We start from the raw sequence: 20,456 nt of genomic DNA, 5'->3' as shown, positions 1-20,456 counted from the left end.
TTTCTACCAGTTTCGACAGCCTCTTGTCTTCTTTATCTTGCCAAGTGCATTGAACTTTAGGTAGTTTCTTTGTTGTATTGTATCTGATGAGACACTGATATGCTGTACGATTTGTATTCAATTCCTTTGCAATCTTGTCCCAATCTTGATACTGATGCTTCTTGGCGATTTTCCTGAGATTAATATCCTCTGACTTTGTCCAACGCTTTCTATTGATGTCAGGGTGCAAGAAAACATTCCACATAACGCAACAATCAAACGGAGAGTGTACCTCTTCAAAATAGACAGATGATATTCTAAACCAATCAAACTCTTTTTCCCGCAATGGACTCATCTCTTTCAAAGCATCTGTTGATGAAAACTTTGCCTTTTCTTCTTTCTCTCTCTCCATTTCTTTTGTTACCGCCCTTAAAAGAGTGTCTCTCTCATTTCTTGTCCATGCGGATATTTTGGGAAGATTTTTCAACTGTAATTCCTTACAGTTTTCTTTCAATATTTCGTCCTCATTGTTGGATGCAGAGAAGTAACGTTTATCTTTAAAATACGGCATACCAGCGTTGTAAATTAATATCTTTTTATTTCCAACTGTATGCGTTTCTAAACTACACTCTATCGCTTTTAATTTTTGTTCACACTTCGTGAGAGCGAAAGTTATGTCCCTTTTCAAGTCCATCAAGGAGGAAATTATTTGTTTGTTAAGCTCCAACATGCGATTGCAATTTTCGATGTTACGTTCCGTGAACTCATCATCAGTGTTATTTTCGAGTGCGTCCACTCGATTTTTGATGGTATCTCGCTGCGGATCACCGATGAATTCAATATCATTTGCCTCATAATTATTTTCAAAATGATCCTCGTTGTCTAATATTATACTTTCTAACAACAGTATTTCGGCTAGGTTCTCGTCATCCTCATTGAGCACCGTGTTCATCATGCATGGACTTGCGAAGAAATTCAAGCACTATGTCAATTAATATCTTACCCTATTGACATTAAATCGCATCGATTCGAGTCAGCTTGTGAAAAATTATTTATTATGACATTAATGTGTATACATACGTATCGTAAATAAAATTACAAAGATAAAAGTGTCGGATGCATTACAAGTTACGTTCTATAACTTTAAAATTACGTTCATTTACATACGTGTTCGATTGTGATAAACAAAACGTATTAAAAACAGTTTCTAAAATGCGACGAGTTTTTTGACTCTTCACGCTGCTCTCCTCACGCCTGTTACAATTGTTCTGCAACATCTAAGTACAATTTGTTCTGCAACATCGATCACAACTCAAAGTAACAACGATAAAAATTATGTATCGAGTCGGCTAGTCAATTGTCACTGAAGCGAACTCCCACAGTAGCACCATACAATAAACAAAGACTCGACAATGAAAAATTTGGTTAATAGAATCGCGAGATTTTGACATTCGACCGGAAGTTGTGCACATATGTTTACGATACAGTTCGTGCAGAAGTGGCGCATGCGCAGTCCCTACGGCCTGAATATGTCGGCTGGGTAAAATACGTTAATTGTTATCATGACTGGAATGATTTCCTTTGGTTAAGTTTGTTGCCGTTAAATCACTGCAAAACTGTTCGTAACTGAAAAGCTGGAAGGTACGAGTACGATAAATATTATTAATAGAGAAAGTCAAGCCCGCTGTATCGTAGATTAAGAAATTTAGTAAAGAGGGCCTTATGTCAACTCAGTTCAACGTTGAAGGGGCCGACGACGTGTGCCAATATGAAGAAGCTGTTTTCAAAAATCGAAAACACGTCGAAGGAGCCTAACAGTTACATAGGGAAAGTTTTTGTGGTGGGACGTTACACTGTCACCGTTGAAGAGGTTTTGGCCGAAGGTACGTCTCATTATCAACCTTGAATACGCATCACCCCTTCCCACTGTTTCGTTCGGCTGTTCGATTATCTTTTGCTTCTTGGATGCAACTTATTAGAACAGAAAACGACAATGTAATTAATTGAGTGATGTTGAACGCGAACCACAAATTGATCGTATTAAATTAAGACAATCGGTAGCGACGTGTACGTACTGTTTGATATTTTTGTTATTTCAGCTGATACGCTTAACTTTACAATCCGTTTCTCTTAACTTGCACTATCGACATTACTTAACATCATTGCGAAGTTAATATAGGGAATTGTATTTTCCTTTTGTAAATTGGCTTTTTATTTGTTTTATGTAGAAACTTTGTTGCATAAGATCCAAAAATGTACATAAAAATTGATCAAATACGTGCTTGAACAAAAATTTGGTGTCTTGAGATACATAGGGGAAGTAGTAAATAGATGAACACAACTACTGTTTTTCTTGGAAGTTTAATTGAATTTTATTGTATCATAGCGTAGCAGTTGGTAGATTGTGTATATGAACAACTTTAACGTCCTATCGACATATGATATCTATAATCTGTTATCGTTACGTAATTATATGTTCTAACAATATTATTGCAGGAGGATTTGCCATTGTATTCCTGGTAAAGTCATCGAGTGGACGTTATGCGCTTAAACGCATGTATGTTAACAATGAACATGATCTCAATGTATGTAAAAGGGAGATACAAATTGCAGTAAGTTTTACATATGTTTTTAAATGAAATAGAATTTTCTTTTTACAGAAAGGAAATTGCTTGCTCTATTTTCTGGCTTTTGTCTGTATCTTTGCATTTTTATTTTCAGAGTAACTTGAATGGTCATAAAAATATCATAGGATATTTGGATAGTAGTATCACTCACATTGGTGGAGGGGTACATGAACTTCTACTCTTAATGCCTTATTGCAAATCTCAAGTTTTGCAGATGATGAACAATAGGTTGAGAATGCATTGTTGAAAACCAAGTTTTAATAGATGCATAAGATATGAAAAAGAATTCAGAAATACCTACAGACTAAATTATTTACAGGTTACAAACAGGATTTAACGAATCTGAAGTTCTACAAATATTTTGCGATGTTTGCGAAGCTGTATCTCGACTGCATCACTGTCAGACACCAATAATACATAGAGATTTAAAGGTTTGTGTCTTTCACATATTATAATTTTCATCAATGACGCTGATAATTAAATAGTAGTTTGATAATATCTTCTTCATTTGTTTACTTAAAATCTTTTTTAGATTGAAAATATATTGTATTCTGATACTGGCCATTATGTATTATGCGATTTTGGTTCTGCAACAGCAAAAATTCTTAATCCTAGTGTACAAGGTGCGGCGATAGTTGAAGAAGAAATTAAAAAATATACGACCCTCAGTTATAGGGCACCTGAAATGGTTGATATGTATTGTGGGAAACCTATTACAACGAAAGCAGATATATGGGTAGAATAAATTAAAAATTTCCAATTTAAACAATTTATTCATAGAAGGAAGCAATAAACGAGTAATTTTCATAAATCCTTAGGCATTGGGGTGTTTGTTATACAAACTTTGTTTCTTTACATTACCATTTGGAGAAAGCACACTTGCCATACAATCGGGAAATTTTACAATACCAAATAATTCAAGGTTTGTTCTTTGTAAATGTATATATATATATATATATTTTTGTCACAGATTTTATTTTAATAAAAGTATTGCAACTATTTTATGTTGTATAGATATAGCAGAAGTCTTCATTGCTTAATTCGTTATATGCTCGAACCAGATCCTGATAATCGCCCTGATATTTATCAAGTGTCTGTGATTGCATTCCAAATTCAAGGAAAAGAATGTCCAGTACAGAATTTACATGTATGTATTAAATATTTCATGGTTAATTTGTCTAATATTGTTGTATTTTTCAGACAACTAAGAGAAGGAAAAGAATATCTATAACATATATAATATTATAAATATAATGGAGATACAGATATAGATATGGACATATTGTGCATGTCGCATTTTGTAATGAAATTTGTATTTTTTTTTTTAGAAAGTTCAAACACCAGTTTTGGAATCATTACCTTGTCCATCTATGGAATCCGACAACGTAAAAAGATCGTCACTAGTAAAGACACCAAAACCGACTCCAGTAACTACTGTTGAGGGTACGTCAGTCACACCAAGACAACGGCCAAAAGGGCAGGCTGTGAGCACAGGTCCGATAAGCCTAAGCGGCCAGATTGTGAGCCAAATATCTGGTCAAGGTAGTCAGGTTCAATCGCAAAGTTCCGTAGGGAATACGATTTCGTATGTTCAAATGAGTCAACAACTTGGTCCATTAAACACATCACAGCCTTATTTAGGGCAAAATATGCAAACAAATGTTCAGTCATTACCAGTGAACACTCAAGCGTCTGCTCATCAGGTGTCAACACTCACCCAAGTTTCGCCGCAAGTTTGTTGCACCACTACTAATCAAAGTGTTCCTTTTGGACATCAATCACAAGTTCAAAAATCGCAACACAGTCAGTCACAGTGTTCTACAGTTAGACGATCTCCTGTAAGTGTTCAAGATACAGTAAGTTCGTATTACTTTGATTCATCGGTGGCAACAAATGTGAACGAAGAAAATCTAGAGGCGCTATTTCCACCATCTGGTAAGAAGATTTATTTGTGCAAATTTTGCCAAATTTTTCTCCATTGGGTTATATCTTATTTAGATTATTATATGTGTACAGGTTATCCAGATCCGTTTAAAGACGATAACCGAGCTATGCCACCACCCGCAAAAATACCACCACCTGTCGCTCCTAAACCTTCTAAAATTCTGTCCAAAGCATCAAATTCTACTAGTTGTCCACCTCCCAAATTTACACCTGTAAATTCGTTAACATCGAAAATAAATACTCCGACGGGGACTAACATTACTCCTGTAATGGTACCAACTTTACCGAAACCAGTCAATAAGACGGAAAGTTTAAGTCAAAATATAAGTTCAAGTATTTCTCCACCCGATAGTCCAACACACTCTTCGGTACGTCATAGAAGAAATGTTAGCGACACAAGTGCTTTTAATAAGTGAGTATATATATTCTTTTCCATAAAATTGATTTATATCGAAATATTTACAAAACCTATGAAGCACTTATTTATTGTTGATATTATAGAGCATTTGCAAGCGAAACAACACAATTTCTAGCACCATATGAAGCTTCAGTGAAATCACGTTCGGAAGATGCTACTACTCCTGAAGTTCAGATTGGCGTAAGATCTTGTCTAGGATCTAGCGCTTCGCATGTACGTATTGTAAGTACATAAAATGCACTGATTTGTCTTAATAATTTTCTTTAATGTTAATTTTGTATCTATGATTTAATTTTAATTATTGTTTTTGTTATTATATCGTTTAAAAATATTTGTTATTTTCTATTTTTACGTATTGTATTAACAATATATTTTATTATTTTCGAATCACAAATTTATTATTATTTAAGTTTATTACGATTATAGATCGCCTGAATTATGTAATTAATTATTTTTATTTTCTGTACAGCACACATCTAGAGACATATAGGATATATGGTCAATATTTTTGATATATATTTAAGATCATTAAAAAGCTTATAATATTTTTAATTAGGGCGAACTTTCAAGCGTAACTGCTACTGAAGGAAGGTCTTTAAGCGCGGATGTAGCAGCTTGGAATCCATTTGAAGACGTACAACCCTTCAATCAATTAACAGAAGATCATATTTTTGGTGCCGAGTTTGATAAAATTAGAAGAGGAAGTAATGCAAGCATTGCTGGTGTAAAAAGTCGCGAAAGCCTTGTTATGACGTATGCAGAATTACCGGAAGATCCATTCGAATCCGCACCTTTTAGTTTGCCAAGTAAGTAATAAACGTGTATGGTTAAATTCATATTTTATTTTATTGGCTTTGTTTCTAAAAGTATTGCCGATATTAATTGTAACATAAATTTTCTGTAACATAAGTCTTTTGTGCATCATAATGCTTTTTGTTTAAAATAATACAATTAACATATTGACTTATTTTTTTTTTTTAGCAGGAAAGAAGAACAAAATTGGGTCAAAGACTGCCGCACTTGCTGGAGGTAATGCATAGACTGCTTCGTATACGTTCTTATTCCATTTGCCTTTTTCTCCTCTATGAGTCTGTATACAGCAGAATTTTACAAATGATACGTAATGTACGTAAACGTATTAAGCATAATCTACAATTCATATTCTTCCTTTTCTTTCTCTTTTCTTCCACCACCCTCCTCTCTCTCTCTCTCTCTCTCTCTCTCTCTCTCTTTCTCGCTCTTTACTTTTCATCGAGTCATAGACAAATGGTATACTCAGGGCTGTATAATTCTTCCTTAAGTTTATGTCTAATTTTTTTTAATGTAGATTTTTATCAAAGACGCAAGGTTAGTTTAAATCGAATGGGCTGTCTAATGTGATATGAATAATGTAATTTATAAAATGATGTATCAATACGGGATAAATGTTGCAAAGACGAACTCTATCAAAGATTACATTCCTAGATAAACGTGTTTTAAATCTATCTATTAATTACTTAAATTCAGTATAATCCAAAATGGATAATGTGCACATGGAAAAATAATATATACAGACTTACTTTGTTTCTTGAGCTATGTGCTTAAAGATTTAAAACAAAAGAATAATATAAAATAATTTATTCTCGGTGTATATTGAAGACAGTTGCAGCAATCCATTTATGCATGACTATTCTTGTAGAGTTATACTATAACTTTTCGACTTGAGAAATGATTGAGTATTATCTGTGATGAGATATAAGAAAAGCGATTTAATTTTATTAATACAAGAATAAAGCATACACAATTATAGTAGGAAACAAGAATTTTCTTTATTCCGTTTTATGCTCGGTATTTTACACACACACACACAGGGTATTTTATTTCACATTCCTTAACATTAATAATTTTTTAAATATTTGCAACACGATAATGAAAAGAAGTTGTTAACAATAATTTATTTGTATTAATGCGTACAATATATGATGATAATAAACAATTTTTAAATACTTTATTATCGCCATATATTGTATACTTGATACAGATAAATTTTCGTTGAAAAATTTTTTGATTACATTGTGTCACAAATACTTAAAAAATCGTGCGAAACGTTAAGTGAAACATCCTGTATATGTAATATGTATGCAATATCAGGTGTTGAACAAAATTAATTGCACCTGGGTTGTGACGCACATGATAGACCAATAGAACAATAATGTGTAAAAATTCCTTGTAATATACAGGAATAGGATAACACGATTCGAGACGATGATCATGATTCCAGAACAAAAGAAACGAGAAAAGACAAGAGAGAAAAGGAGAATGTATAAAACAAAATAAGTTATTACGAAATATTAGACAAGGGTTTGTGTTAAAATTGCAGGCCCTATAGGATGGGACTCCTTATGTAAAAAATTGACAATTAGTTCGCTTTAAAGTGAGTGATAACCACTAACAACAAATAATTCTCATAAAAGTTACTATTATATTAACGAATTTTCGAAATAAAGATTATATCAAATTAATGTTATGATTTGTGCGAGATTGGTGTCTTTCGTGAGATATGTTTCTAATGATTATTCGAATTACCAAAGATAGAGGAATAAGTATTGATAGATGTTCTAACACGTACGGTGACGTAAGAAAAAAAAAGGAAGAAGAATGGGAGAGTACAGTATATTATTATAGAAGTAGGCGAAAAAGAAAAGAAAGATTAAAAATTAGACGAAAAAAAAAAAAAAGAAGAAACTGATATATATATTGAACGAGAAACGTGTAAAAATTGTAAAGATCGCAGTTGATAAATATTGATAATGTTCATTACTGTGTACAAGATGGAAAATTTGATTTAGATGTTGCGAGACGCAGAAAATTCCGATGTTGTTATATATTGAATTAAGGGTTTTAAAGGTAATCGCGAAAGGATAATATTACATACTTGATATGTTGATATCGAGTTCACTCTTTCGTTGTATGCATTTGAAGGGGAAAATTTGCGAAATGTTAATCGCGATCGTTGTTGCTATCTAATGTGTTATTGTACTGTTCGTATGTTTATTAATTAATACACTTGAAGTGTATCGAGTGGTGTTTCTCGTGGTTGTATATCTGTAGATAAGTGAAAAAAATATTACAGAAATAAGAATTTAAATAAATGGTGACGGTAATAAAATGATATTTCACGTTAGAAACATTAATTTTACGATTATCGGTTATCAATTGTTCGTAAAGATACATGTTACGACATATTTTAATTTGACTTTCATGCCTTGAAATTACATAACTATGTACGTATCTATGTACATATAGTATATTCATACATACCGCACGATTTATAAGTTTTGAAGGGATTCCGAATAGAAAAACATATATATTAAATACGGAATTGAAACGGAGAGTAAATGTATATTACGGTGTTCTTTCATTGTTGTATAAATTATCTTATTCCTTTTAACAAATTGTACGCGCTATAGTTAGTAATGCGATCCATTGTAATTTTTAAGTGAAATTGTAATTTTAATTGAATAGTGTATTACATGGTGTATTACGTGCATAGACGTGATTAATTTTTCCGTTAAAATAACAGTTTCGTAAAACTAATGAGAAATTTATAACGCTACGAACATACATATAGGGCCACGCGTACACGCGTGAGCGCGCACGTATTAAAAGACGTACATTAAAAGACATACGTTTCACGATGTCAAGATAAATTTACGTAGTATTAAAAAACGCAGTGTGTAATATTCTGTTTACTAGTAAACGAACTTCGATCTACATAGTGTACAATTTAGAGGGGGTTACGTGCAGTTAAGTGTAAATCATCTTACATGAATTCGGAGATGAATTACGATTTCTTTTCATTCGTATATCTTGTCCATCATTTATTGGCTACGCATTATTGACTATTAATAGTATTTTGGTTTTGAAGCATAAACAAATCGAAAAAAAATTAGAGAAGATTACAAAAATCCATAACCAGTGCAGCGAATTAACAGTAAGCGAAGAGAGACGAGAAGTTCTTTTCTTTTCTTATTTTTCTTTCCTTTTTTAATTTTCGATTTTCTTTTACGCCTTTCTTTCTCCTTTTATTTATTTCTCTTCTCCTTTTTAAATGTGTATACCAGACAACTTGGTTCGTTTCATGTCGTGGAACAGTAGCTCATGCAATAGTACACGCAATAGGAGTTCACGTGCAGATAAGTGGACTTAATCGTTAGAAGTTCGTATAATTAAGCACTAATTAAAAATTCATTGATATAAACTGTTCATATAAACGGAGTTCTACTACAAGGTATATTTCCTAAATTTTTTTTTTTTATATGTTATTATTCGCAAGAATACAATAATTGATTAAGATGTCACGTTTAATATTCACGTACTGAACTTCACTTTGTTTCATTTTCTTTTCTTGTCTCTTTTACATCTTCCTTTCTATTTTTTTCTGTGTAACTTCTCTTTTCTTCTCTTTTTACTTGAACAATTTATTTTTCTTCTCTTTCTTCCTCCCCACTTATTTATGTACATCTTGCTTTACTTCTTTCCTTATTTTCTCTGTAAAAACAAATACGTCTATATTCACATCACATAATTGGATATTTCGAATATTTGATTGTACTACTACAAATTTTCTAAGTAGCTACGTCTTGCTTTCTATCTTTAACTAATGCTCATTCGCAACGATGGCAAGGTATGAAGTATTCTTTGTTTCTCCTTCCTTATCTGTGTAGCCGAAATATTGTCTTATCATGTCGTTCGACAAGCACGCATGTATGTAGCCACGAGCAATTGCTGATTTTTGTCTCTTCACGGATTGGAAATTATATTAAGAAAATGTATATAAATGGAACAGCAGTACATTGTTCATTTAAACGCGATTACTTTACTGCGACGTTCATTGGAACTCGAAGCCAATAAAAACTCTTCTCGATGTGTTTTTCTTTTTCCTCATTTTTTTCTTAATATCTTTTCATGATCGATATCTTTCATCGTACCATGTACATTTGTATTATCATTTCTCATTGTCTGGAACACCCTAATGAGTTTGGGAGGCATAAATAATCGACTCTCATCAGTTTATCAATTTACACCATTCACACGAAATAATGTATTAATCGTAACGAGGCATTGAAAAAAGAAGAATTTGGTCCCGTGTCGTTTGCCTTCCATTGTGTCTCCGTGTCTTCCGTAGAGGATTTGCGTGTAAGAGTTAAGATAATTGTGATGGCATTGATAGCACAGCATAATCTAATTCAGTTTGTTATCGTTTCGATAAGTTTTGCCTTGATTCATCCAATATGACGTGACCTAACGAATCTCTGTGCATTTTACATGCATTTCATTCACGAGTACCGAATGACGAGCACGTGACTCGAGAGCACTATAGGAGGCTGACAATCTTGGACATCTCGTATTCGCTGTATTAAGATAATGTTACAGCAATAAACATGTAAATTACTATATAGTCTATGGAGTATTGTTTTTTTTCGAATGTAAAACGCAGCAATTCTTTGTCAGTTAAATGTGATAATTTCGCTTTGCGCGTAAAAACATGTACTGTCTCGCAGTATGGCTCCTGGTATATCGGGTTGGTCGTCTTCTTTCTTTCTTTTTTTTATGTATATGCTAGAATTTCGTATGGAAAAACATCATTGAATCATGCTACCTTGACACAAAGATCATTACTGCGTTTTCTCATATATTATCCTTAACCCCTGAATCTGATTAGGACTGTTCCAGACCATATGGTGACGGTATAATGTGTAACACGGTGGTGGTAGTAATTAACATTGTTTGAAATAGAAAAAATGAAAGAAGGTTGCAAAATAGAGACAAGTCTGAGGTTGAGCAATAAGAAGAAGAAGAAGGATGTTCAGAAGAAGAAAGAGAAGGAGGAGGAAGGAGGAGGAGGAAGAAAAGAGCAGATTAAAGAAAGGGAACGAAGAAAATAAACGTTTAATATTTAATTCGTATTATATCTGATTGAGTGTAACAGGTATGTGAGATACCTGAGTTCTAGAAAGGTGCGTTCTAGAAGTACAATGCACCGACTGTAACAGACCTAATCAGACTTAATTTGAGTCTTATTATGCGAATTGTTTGAAATATTTATTCTTAGTTGCTCGATGTTAAATATAATTGTTTTGTGCAAGGAACAATAACAAATACATACATATAGAACAATAAGAATAGCAGTAAGATTGTAAAACGCGACTTTTTCGTTTTATCTTCTGAATGATGTGTGTTAAGATATTGATGACAAACGCAAATTGAAAGAACGTCACAATTTAATAGATTGGTATTACGTTAAATAATTTCTAACATACTACTGTGTACTGCACATGTATGTGCCTCGTAGGTAAGTATAAGTTAGTTTCGGCTTTTTCAAGCAGAAACATGAACGAGTCAATGATTTTAAGGGGAAAAAAAGACCACGATTGTTACTTATACACAATAAGTCACTGCTATCGTTTCTCCTTCCTTTTCTTTTTATTTTTATTTGTCAATCGAAACGAAGAGTTTGAGAGAGTTTACGATACCGAGGTATTATACGAATCGACATGTAGTCGAGTCGCGAAAGTTGCCAGACTCCCAATCGTATCGCGTGAAATAGCGTTCTCTTTCTTTCTTTCGCGTGATACAGATATGATCCTACAAGTTACGCACACAGTTCTGTTTTTTCAGGGAAGTCGCAATTAAACGGTAGACCAAGAATACCTCCTAAACAATGGAATCCAGGATTCGAACGCGCCGAACAGGACCACAAAATCACAGGGAACAATCCCGTTTCTCCGCCGTTCGTTCGGATCCCGTTGGAAGATCGGTCGAAATACGAGAAGTTAACGTTCGACGCTGGAGACGTGTCCAGCGACAGCGATAAGGATTTATCGCAAGAGCGAATGAAACAGAAGAGAAAGAGAGCCAAGAACATGATACACAGAAAGAGAAAAACGCAGAACACGAAGAACGTTCCGAGTGATCCGGCAGGCACGGCTGGTAATTTGAAAACGCTCGGTAACAACTGGTGTAATCAAAGTGTTTGCAACAGCGTTAGGTCAAATGGTATCGGCATTGGTGATTGCAGAAAGAGCAGTAACACTCGAAATGGTAGTAACAAGGAGGAAATACAGGAAGAGGGGGACGAGGAAGAGGAGCAGGAGGCAGAGGGGAACAAGGAGAAGAAAAAGATAAAGGAAGAAACGAGAGAGGAGAATAAAAGGAAAGAGCAGGATGAAGAAGAGGGTGAGAAACTTGTTGTGGAAGAAGAAGAGGAAGAAGAGGAGGAGGAGGAGGACGAGGAGGAAGAGGAAGAAGAAGAAGAGGAGGAGGAGGAACAGGAAGTGGAAGACGATGATGACGATGACAAAGACAACGATGACATCGACGATAACAATAATGACAACGAGAACGAGAAGAAAACCTACGATATCGATGAAAATTGTGAAGAGATGAACGAAACTACGGAGGCTGTACATAGAATTAGCTCGGTTCATCATGCGGAAAGAAACGTTATTACGAGCGAGCACGATTACAGAACGAAAAAATCGAAGAAATATTATCGAGGAGAGCGATCGTCGATTACTCGGGTGAACACAGATCCAGTTGTCGGTCATCAATACGGGGAGAAGCCACTTTTACTTGACGATGAACTCGATTCGGAACCAAAGTTGGAGTACTCTCATGGCGATCCGTTTGTTATGGACGATCGATATGGATCAAAGTATCAGTCGTTCGACGGCATCAGGGTGTTAAAGAGAAACGAGAGGGCGAATCTATTGAGCGACTTATCGTGGAAACACGGCGACGACGTTTTCGCTTTGGCACCGTTTCCAAAGTCATCCGGCTACTCAAAAAGAAATAACGATTGTCAACAAGAGAGCAATGAATTTAAACCTGTAGTTCCTGCTATTTTTGATTTGACAGCTACGTCAGAGACGGCAGCAGATTCGGAGAACAGATTGCTTTCTACAGGGAGGTGTAGCTCGTCCTCGGCGTGTGCGAATGTCACGAAAGAAGGATTTGCGGATATTGACTTGTTATCCGGCGACACGCAACAATCCCCGGTCACTAAAGCGATCCCCATTATTTACCGGGAGTCTGAACGAAAGAGAAACCAAATGGATCAAGAGGGCAAAGTTGAGAAGGGAAGAGACGGAGAAGAAAATAAAAGGATAGAAGCGACAAAAGAAGAAAAAGAGAAAGAAGTGGATGGAAGGAGAGAAGAAAATAGAGAAACGGATTTATTTGGCTCGTCGCCGTTTAGTCCGAGCAGTTTCGTAATAAATTCGTTTGACTTCAACAGTTTGCGAAACGAGGAGACCCCAAACCGATCGGCAAAGATGACGTTCGCGAGTCAGGAAGAACCTTACGATGATTACATTCACGTGTCTGTTCGTTCCTCTCGGACCCAACAATCTCCGTCGAACATTTGCCACATGAAACAGGCTACTGGAGCCGCTGTGGCCAGTCCAGCTACGAAAACAACGTTGAATTCCAAATTTCCCGACGTCTCCGCCGATACTGAGTATTTGCATACGTTCCCGGATGTTTCGAAAGATCTGTTCGGTTCCATTCCGTTCAACGAATTCGCATCTTTACAATTAAGCGAAGAAAAAAAGAGAACGGAGAGTTGCGTACCATTTGTTCAATTATCGTCACCATCATCGACGCAACTTCACCAAACGCAGTCACAGTCACAGTCACAGTCGCAGACCTCGAATTTCGTTGGCGAGAATTTGAACACGATGCTATTGGATAAAGCGCAATCGTCGGACACCATCGCTGGCCGAGCATCTACTTTGAAAGACGTATATACGATTAAACCGGTTCAGCATACTGCTCGGATCACTATTCAAACAGTGAACAGCGTGTCAAAGCCAGATGTTACATCGGACATTGTTTCACCTATGTCGCCCGAACCGTTGGTGGTTACCGATGACGATCACCACGACATGCCAAGGCATAGACGAGAAAAGTTTAACAAGTCAGAGAAATCGAAGTATCATTTGATCAATGAAATTCATAACGATGTTAGCGACGTTCTATCATCGTCGAAGCTAACTCATAAGACCAAGGCAACTGGTTACGGTAAGAAAACTCCGAGAGTGAAAAAATGTTCTGTTGTTAGCACAGCTGCTGGTTTCAGTAACATGAGCTTCGAGGATTTTCCGAGCGACGAGAACGAGGAGAAACAATTTAAGAACACGAAAATCGCTCCGTTCGAGGTGATCAGAGAACCTGAGAAACGGTTCGGATCGTTGAAGAGAAGGAGCAATCCGTTCACCTGAGACACGAAGATAATGTGAAAAGAATTTCATATGACTGTTCTTGCGAAAGAGCATGGTATTGGCACTGAATCGCATGAATCGTTCGATGATCACATCGTTTTTACTTATTCTCTAGTTAAGTGTAGAACATGAAGAGAGGAAATTTTATAAAACGATGCGTGCATTTCATCGGTGTTGCATCGACTTACATCTTATGATATCGACACCGTGTTGTTGTACACAATCATGCTATCGATTGAACATCGATCAGTTTCCTTTACTCTCATTTGCTTCTTCTCCTTTTTCTTTTTTGGTTTTCATTGTACAAGTATGAAATCCTGCACGATTGCATCTACATAGTTGGCGATTAGAAAACAATCAGAAAAACTTTACTCAACATTTGTAACAAATCAAACGGCATATTCTATTAAAACTATGACAGTACATCGTATAAAATGATTCTTGCTTTATTTGGAGAATGTTTGCTTTAAAGAATAATTTGATATATCACGTTTATATCTTAATTGATGTCATGGATCGACATTGTCAATATTTTTTAGTGATTTTGAAAATAGAATATTATAAACTGTATAAGAATAAACAGAAAAAAAAGAAAGCGGAGGAGAGAAAAAAGAAAAGGATTGATAGATACAGAAAGCTATTTTTGTAGCTAAGCGTTTTCACTTAAGCTTAAGTAACTTTCTACTACTCCTACTACTACTACTATTACTACTGCTGCTACTACCACTACTGTTATTATTAGTACTATTATTGCTACTATTATTTCTATCCCTATCACTATACTACTATTTCTATCCCTATTACTTTACTACTATTACTATTACTACTGTTATTATTACTATTATTGCTACTCTTCTATTTTTATCACTACTATTATTATTATTACCACTGCTATTATTACTAGTATTACTACTACTTCTGCTGCTAGCCTTAAATTCTTAAAAATGGTGCAGTTGTAGAATGAAAGTAGAAAATAACATGAAGAATGGCAGATACATGGTCAAATACTTAAGGTTTTAATTAACTTTCCGCTCATCATTTGCTTTATGTATTATCTGTACGACGTCTACAAAAAAATCAATCTTAAGAACGAGTAATATACAAATGTGTGATGCCAATTAAAATATCGTAGAAGTTATACATCACAAATAATGACATTTAACGAAATAGGAATGGAGAAAATGTTATTAAATTTATTTATTACATTAATTTGCGCGTGCGCTCATTTACTTTACTCCAGACATGCGTGAAAGCGCAATAAATTATTTATTACAAATTAACTGAACTTGCAATGCAGACTATATAAACATATATAACAGTTATATATATGTGAGAATTTTATTTAATTGGGCACTGACTGTATACTGTACATTTTAATGAGTTACTCGTATTAAATCTAATTTCAAACTGCACGCGCAGCTTGAAAATTGCTAAACATTACTAAATTAAACATACAGTCAATATAATGCTTATAAATTAATGAAATTTTACTTTTTGTTTTGATTTTTATGTATATATCTACACACGCAATATTAATAAAGTTTTAAGCGAGTTGCGATATATTAAAAATTATCGCATCACACAATATAAAGAGTAACTAGTAAAATTAACTAAATACATTAAGATGTAGAAACTCGGTGAATAAAAATACTGAATAATTATATAAAAAATTAGCAGCACTGGCATGCTACTGTTTTCTTTTTCTTGTTTTCTTTCTCTCTCTCTCTCTCTCTCTCTCTCTCTATCTTTTTCTTTCTCTCTCCCTCTGTCACACGCATAAAATGATCGATATTTGATGATTTCTTTTGATACAAACCTATGTATAAAAACAACTAGAAGTATTGCAATATTTAATAACAATAAGCGCATGATAATAAAAATGTATAAAGAAACGCACGCTGAAAGATGCTTGAGAAAGATGTTTGCAAAGCGCATTATTAACAAGATTGTCTTATTGTATCGGTAACGGAGTAAAAAAATTTGTTCGCTGATCATTTTATTCTTTCTAAAGCTGTAGAAATATAACATGATCATAAAATCGGTTACGTTACAAGCATATTACTATATATTAATTTGGGCACTGAGTCAGTATAAGCTGAGTTTGAAGTTATTTCAACTCTTTCAAATAGAAGCTGAAATTTATAGTTACCGTAGCAATAAATAAAAGGGTTACAACTGCATCTTACATACGATTCTTTATATTAAATCTGATAAAGCTAAATACTGTGTGAAAACGAAGAGAGAGAAAGAGAGAAACAAACAAAGTCACTCTAATTGTAAATATTAATAATATAGTATTAGTTACTACAGCTGTAAAGTTGGAAAACTAATTATTTCAACGTGAAAAATACATTTCACATCTTTTTTTAATCATTTCTTTTTCCCATCGCTGTCGTAACGTTTAAAGCAGCAGCTTTTTGAAGTTGTATCATGTAAAGGAAACAATAGAAACAAGAAAATGGGAAAATGAAGCCAGACAATATCGTAAAGATGTTTGTATAATTATTGCGTATACATACAAATTTGTACGTTTGTATGCATATCCATATGTATACAATAGCTTGTACACATTTAAGCAATGGAAATGTAGATATTAGCCAATAATATACAATTAAAAAACTTTTTTTGAAAACATTTAAAACTTGCACTCTTAATTGTATACTGAATGATCTATTTCACAGTAGTTTGCGATTTTCCTTCGACATCCGTAATGTACTTAAGTGAAATGAAACAATCAAATAATAAAATCCAGAGAAAATAGATATAACAAAAGAAAAAACTTTCAGTGTATATAATATCATATGGGACTGAATTTCAAACAATTGAACAAAATTTGTAGTACTGCTCTTTTGTACAACTTTAGAATAATTAAAGAAATAAGATAATAATACAGAACATATTTACAGAATCTTTTTTATAGGAAAAAATAAAAAACACGCTTTATTATTCTAACAAGTTGAACGTTTGCTTAATACATTGCATAGTATGATATTCTCTCTCTCTCTCTCTCTCTCTCTCTCTCTCTCTCTCTCTCTCTCTCTCTCTCTCTCTCTCTTTCGGTATGTTTCTATCAGANTCTCTCTCTCTCTCTCTCTCTCTCTCTCTCTCTCTCTCTCTCTCTCTCTCTTTCTCTCTCTCTCTCTCTCTCTCTCTCTCTATTTGTTTATTTTGAATATTTTTCACAATGTTTTTCATGTTTTCAAGTAAAATCATACGATGTACGTAAAATAAGGAACGAGTTTCATTACATACATATATGTATGTATAAAAAAAAGAAGTTGATTAGAAATTGTTAAATTGTTGCAGACTTGTACTATTTGAATGAATGAACGAACGAATGAACAAATAAGTGAATAAATAATAAACGCAAGTAAGAACAAACGGCAAGTGTGCACGAGGGAAATATTACATATATAGTTATATGTAATGCCAATCCGTTTGTTTTCTCCGTGAGTATTTAAAAAAGTAAAAAAGAAGGCATTTGCATATCGTGAATAGCAATAAAAAAATATAAAATTTGTAATAATCAAAAACCGATACACTTCCATGTTAATTGTCGAAGTTTGACCAATGAATGAACGAGAATATGCATGTATTATCTAATCTAATAAACTGCGATTTTGCGACATTGGAAAATTGTTAACAACAACAGAATCTTTTACGCGCCATAATAACATTCAAGAAAAAGGCGAATGTCCAAGCAAAAAAATTAAACCAGGTGGAAATAATAGCTAATAGAAGAGCGAGACCAGTGTCGATCTCTTTGACACGGTTCCAGTTGGTCACATCCGTATGTAAATAATCCATAAAATCAAAAATCGCTCCGCAGGAAAGTCTATTGTGAACAACCTGTAGAAAGGACGGAGGTACATACAGTAAATTGCGCGTAAGATAAGTCGGAGATAAGAAAGAGAAAATAAATAGAAATATAATACATATCTTATTGTTAGTTTAGTTAGATTTTCAAGGATAACATTACGGTTTATACCTCAGCTTCATGTCCGGTCGAACCCAAAACTTGTATTAGCCTTTTTCTGTACTGCTCGCAAGTTTTATAGTAACCATCGGTCATTACTACTGCATGAGCCAATGACAAACAACAAAGTAATATAGTAATAAAGACAGCAGGCATCCATTGTTTACACGGAGTTCGTCTTTTAGGTCTGATCGCTACCGTCGTTGTTGTTATCGGTGGTTCATTGCCGTTCAAATGTCTGCGAATGTGAAAACACAATGATTGACTCGAACAACTGTATCGTGAGCGAACGCAATTGTATTCGCACACGGGCAATTTCCATTAATAGATATTTATCTAACGAATTCTATAAATTATAAAAATACATAGAGAGGTGGTTTTTCAACTCCCCCGGTCGAAACGATCAATTCCATTCTCGTTCCTGATCGTACCTGCTAACATCATCGTAAATTCGCACAGGGGTATCTAAACTTCTATTAATACAGCTTCTGTATCCATGATATCCACCAAGGCACAAACCGATCAAAATCGCAGGTATCAAGCCGTATATGCCAAAATGACAGAGCTTTACATCACCTCCCATAAAAGTACTGAAAGTATTAACACCGTACAGTATGCAACCGCAATCGATGCTAATGCAAACATCCAAGATCAATGCCCAGTATTGCCAAACGGTGACCAAACAAATCAACGACGTCACCGACAAAATTGCACAGGAGATATACAACACGCTGAGAATTCGCTCGGCTCTCTCCTCCTTCATTTTATGGATGTATCCTCTTTTCTCTTTCCTTTTATAAGAAACAAATTTTACCTAAGAATTAATATAAATATTGTGAATATATATGAATAACGATATTTCTCTCCTCCGATTTCATTGCTGTATCGATACATTTCAACATAAGTTCTTCACGTGAGCAGAAAGTCTGTTAAAATACGTTTAGCGATCAATGTGTTAAAGTAAACATTTGCACAACTACTACCATTTCCTCTCGGATGCTACTATTTTTATAATAATGATTCATCGACAGTTTTTTAATGTTTATTTTTAAATAATTTATAGAAATAAAATAGAGTAAAACTTAATTACTAATGTACGCGATGATCAGCGTTTGTTACTGAATAAGTAACGGTACAGTCGAACTACGTATACTTTTGGTTTTATCTCTCACTATATAAATGAAATAATCAATAAAATTAATGTTCGTTAACAACTACGGTAGAACAATTGATTCACGCAAGTTCGTAATTAAAATTCCTTATTGCTATTGTCGTATTATGCATGTATTTTTTTGATATATTCGGTCATAGTTATCAAAATCACACTCACATCTATTTTTTCACAATGAGATATTTTTACGGCATGAATTAGATAATGTGTACAATCCCTTACCCTGGTTTAATAAAAGTTTGATGATGACTCTTTCTGAAACTTTGCAGCTCTCTTCAAAAATTATCCAATTCCAAAATATATTTGTCTGCTAAAAATGTCGATTCCAACAACTTTGCTGCAGACTGAAGCTTTCGTATGTCCATAAATACCGCGCGTTTCTTGTTCAAATGAGCCGTGAATTTGCTAATACTCATCGATTCAACACATCTATATGAACGTCAAGGATATATACTGAGCAAAGACCAAATATTTACTTTTTACAATAAATGTTTGCATCATAAAATATTTTTAAAATATTATGTTTGTCTCATAAAATATTTCTAACCGTTGTTAGAGTGATGATCGATTCCAATGCACGATAATGTCAAACAAAAAACAAGTTAAATTTTTGTTTTCGCTTTACTCTTTGTATCTCTGTGGATCTTATCATTATCAATTAGAATTCACATATCTTTATTACGTACGTTCCTAGTGACAGTATTTCCATTTCATGCGATCAAATTTAAGTTCATTTAACTATAAATAAATAATTCGAATAATTGTTTCTTTTCTGAATTTCTTTTCTTTTTGCACTTACACTTTTGTCTATTCTTTTCTTCTCTTTTTTTTCAGTATGTACAAATTAGACCCAAACTTGCATGATCAATGTGAAACGCAAGAATGCCGAGAACATGAAGATAAACTTTGATAAGATTATCGTGCCTTACCGATACATAATAGTAATCCAGGTGTCACAAACTATACAGTCTGTTGGTATCACCGATAGATACAAGTTTAAAATTAGAAACTAACATAAAATATATATGCATATAAATATATATTTATATATTATACATTTATATATATATATTATATA

The 20,456-nt window shown here is 34.0% G+C and overlaps 2 protein-coding genes across 13 annotated transcripts; one reads left to right on the top strand and one right to left on the bottom strand.

Moving 5' to 3' along the window:
• Positions 1 to 957: 957 nt before the first annotated feature.
• On the top strand, positions 958 to 14,792 carry LOC122528549. Of its 7 annotated transcripts, none has more exons than XR_006306599.1 (14): positions 959 to 1,862; positions 2,476 to 2,591; positions 2,701 to 2,834; positions 2,926 to 3,037; positions 3,139 to 3,342; positions 3,425 to 3,528; positions 3,621 to 3,753; positions 3,935 to 4,541; positions 4,623 to 4,962; positions 5,052 to 5,190; positions 5,525 to 5,774; positions 5,950 to 5,997; positions 11,629 to 14,286; positions 14,345 to 14,792. XR_006306599.1 is itself a non-coding variant. In XM_043653806.1 (14 exons), exons 2-14 carry the CDS (start codon positions 1,748 to 1,750, stop codon positions 14,229 to 14,231), a joined length of 4,905 nt encoding a protein of 1,634 aa, XP_043509741.1. In that variant the 5' UTR covers positions 959 to 1,620; positions 1,727 to 1,747; the 3' UTR covers positions 14,232 to 14,792. The 7 variants fall into 7 exon arrangements, 6 of the variants coding, with proteins under 6 accessions (XP_043509744.1, XP_043509743.1, XP_043509741.1 ...); XM_043653806.1 differs by having other exon boundaries at positions 959 to 1,620; positions 1,727 to 1,862; positions 11,629 to 14,792; XM_043653805.1 differs by having other exon boundaries at positions 959 to 1,620; positions 1,714 to 1,862; positions 11,629 to 14,792.
• On the bottom strand, positions 9,218 to 20,421 carry LOC122528553. 6 transcript variants are annotated; one of them, XM_043653815.1, is made up of 5 exons: positions 19,926 to 20,421; positions 19,601 to 19,807; positions 18,639 to 19,021; positions 18,220 to 18,445; positions 17,335 to 18,080 (listed from the first exon to the last, which is right to left on the bottom strand). In XM_043653815.1, the coding sequence occupies exons 3-5, from the start codon at positions 18,968 to 18,970 to the stop codon at positions 17,871 to 17,873; spliced, it is 768 nt and encodes a 255-aa protein (XP_043509750.1). In that variant the 5' UTR covers positions 18,971 to 19,021; positions 19,601 to 19,807; positions 19,926 to 20,421; the 3' UTR covers positions 17,335 to 17,870. The 6 variants fall into 6 exon arrangements, with proteins under 6 accessions (XP_043509754.1, XP_043509750.1, XP_043509752.1 ...); XM_043653817.1 differs by having other exon boundaries at positions 20,178 to 20,421; XM_043653819.1 differs by lacking the exon at positions 17,335 to 18,080 and adding an exon at positions 9,218 to 9,498 and having other exon boundaries at positions 19,601 to 20,421.
• Between the last annotated feature and the right edge of the window lie 35 nt (positions 20,422 to 20,456).

The sequence above is a fragment of the Frieseomelitta varia genome, unplaced genomic scaffold (genome assembly GCF_011392965.1).
Source record: "Frieseomelitta varia isolate USP_RPSP 00005682 unplaced genomic scaffold, Fvar_1.2 scaffold_251, whole genome shotgun sequence".
Taxonomy (NCBI): domain Eukaryota; kingdom Metazoa; phylum Arthropoda; class Insecta; order Hymenoptera; family Apidae; genus Frieseomelitta; species Frieseomelitta varia.
The sequence above is the reverse complement of the archived record's forward strand: the minus strand, read 5'-3'. Positions and strand labels throughout refer to the sequence as shown.

Excerpts from the sequence above, each read along its gene's own strand:
- LOC122528549 (XM_043653806.1), top strand. The coding sequence starts at position 1,748 with ATGAAGAAGCTGTTTTCAAAAATCGAAAACACGTCGAAGGAGCCTAAC. Across the intron at positions 3,038-3,138 it reads TAATACATAGAGATTTAAAG|ATTGAAAATATATTGTATTC; the intron begins GTTTGTGTCTTT and ends AATCTTTTTTAG. Across the intron at positions 3,754-3,934 it reads GTCCAGTACAGAATTTACAT|AAAGTTCAAACACCAGTTTT; the intron begins GTATGTATTAAA and ends TTTTTTTTTTAG.
- LOC122528553 (XM_043653814.1), bottom strand. The coding sequence starts at position 18,970 with ATGAAGGAGGAGAGAGCCGAGCGAATTCTCAGCGTGTTGTATATCTCC. Across the intron at positions 18,446-18,638 it reads ATTTACGATGATGTTAGCAG|ACATTTGAACGGCAATGAAC; the intron begins GTACGATCAGGA and ends TCACATTCGCAG. Across the intron at positions 18,081-18,219 it reads CGACCGGACATGAAGCTGAG|GTTGTTCACAATAGACTTTC; the intron begins GTATAAACCGTA and ends TCCTTTCTACAG.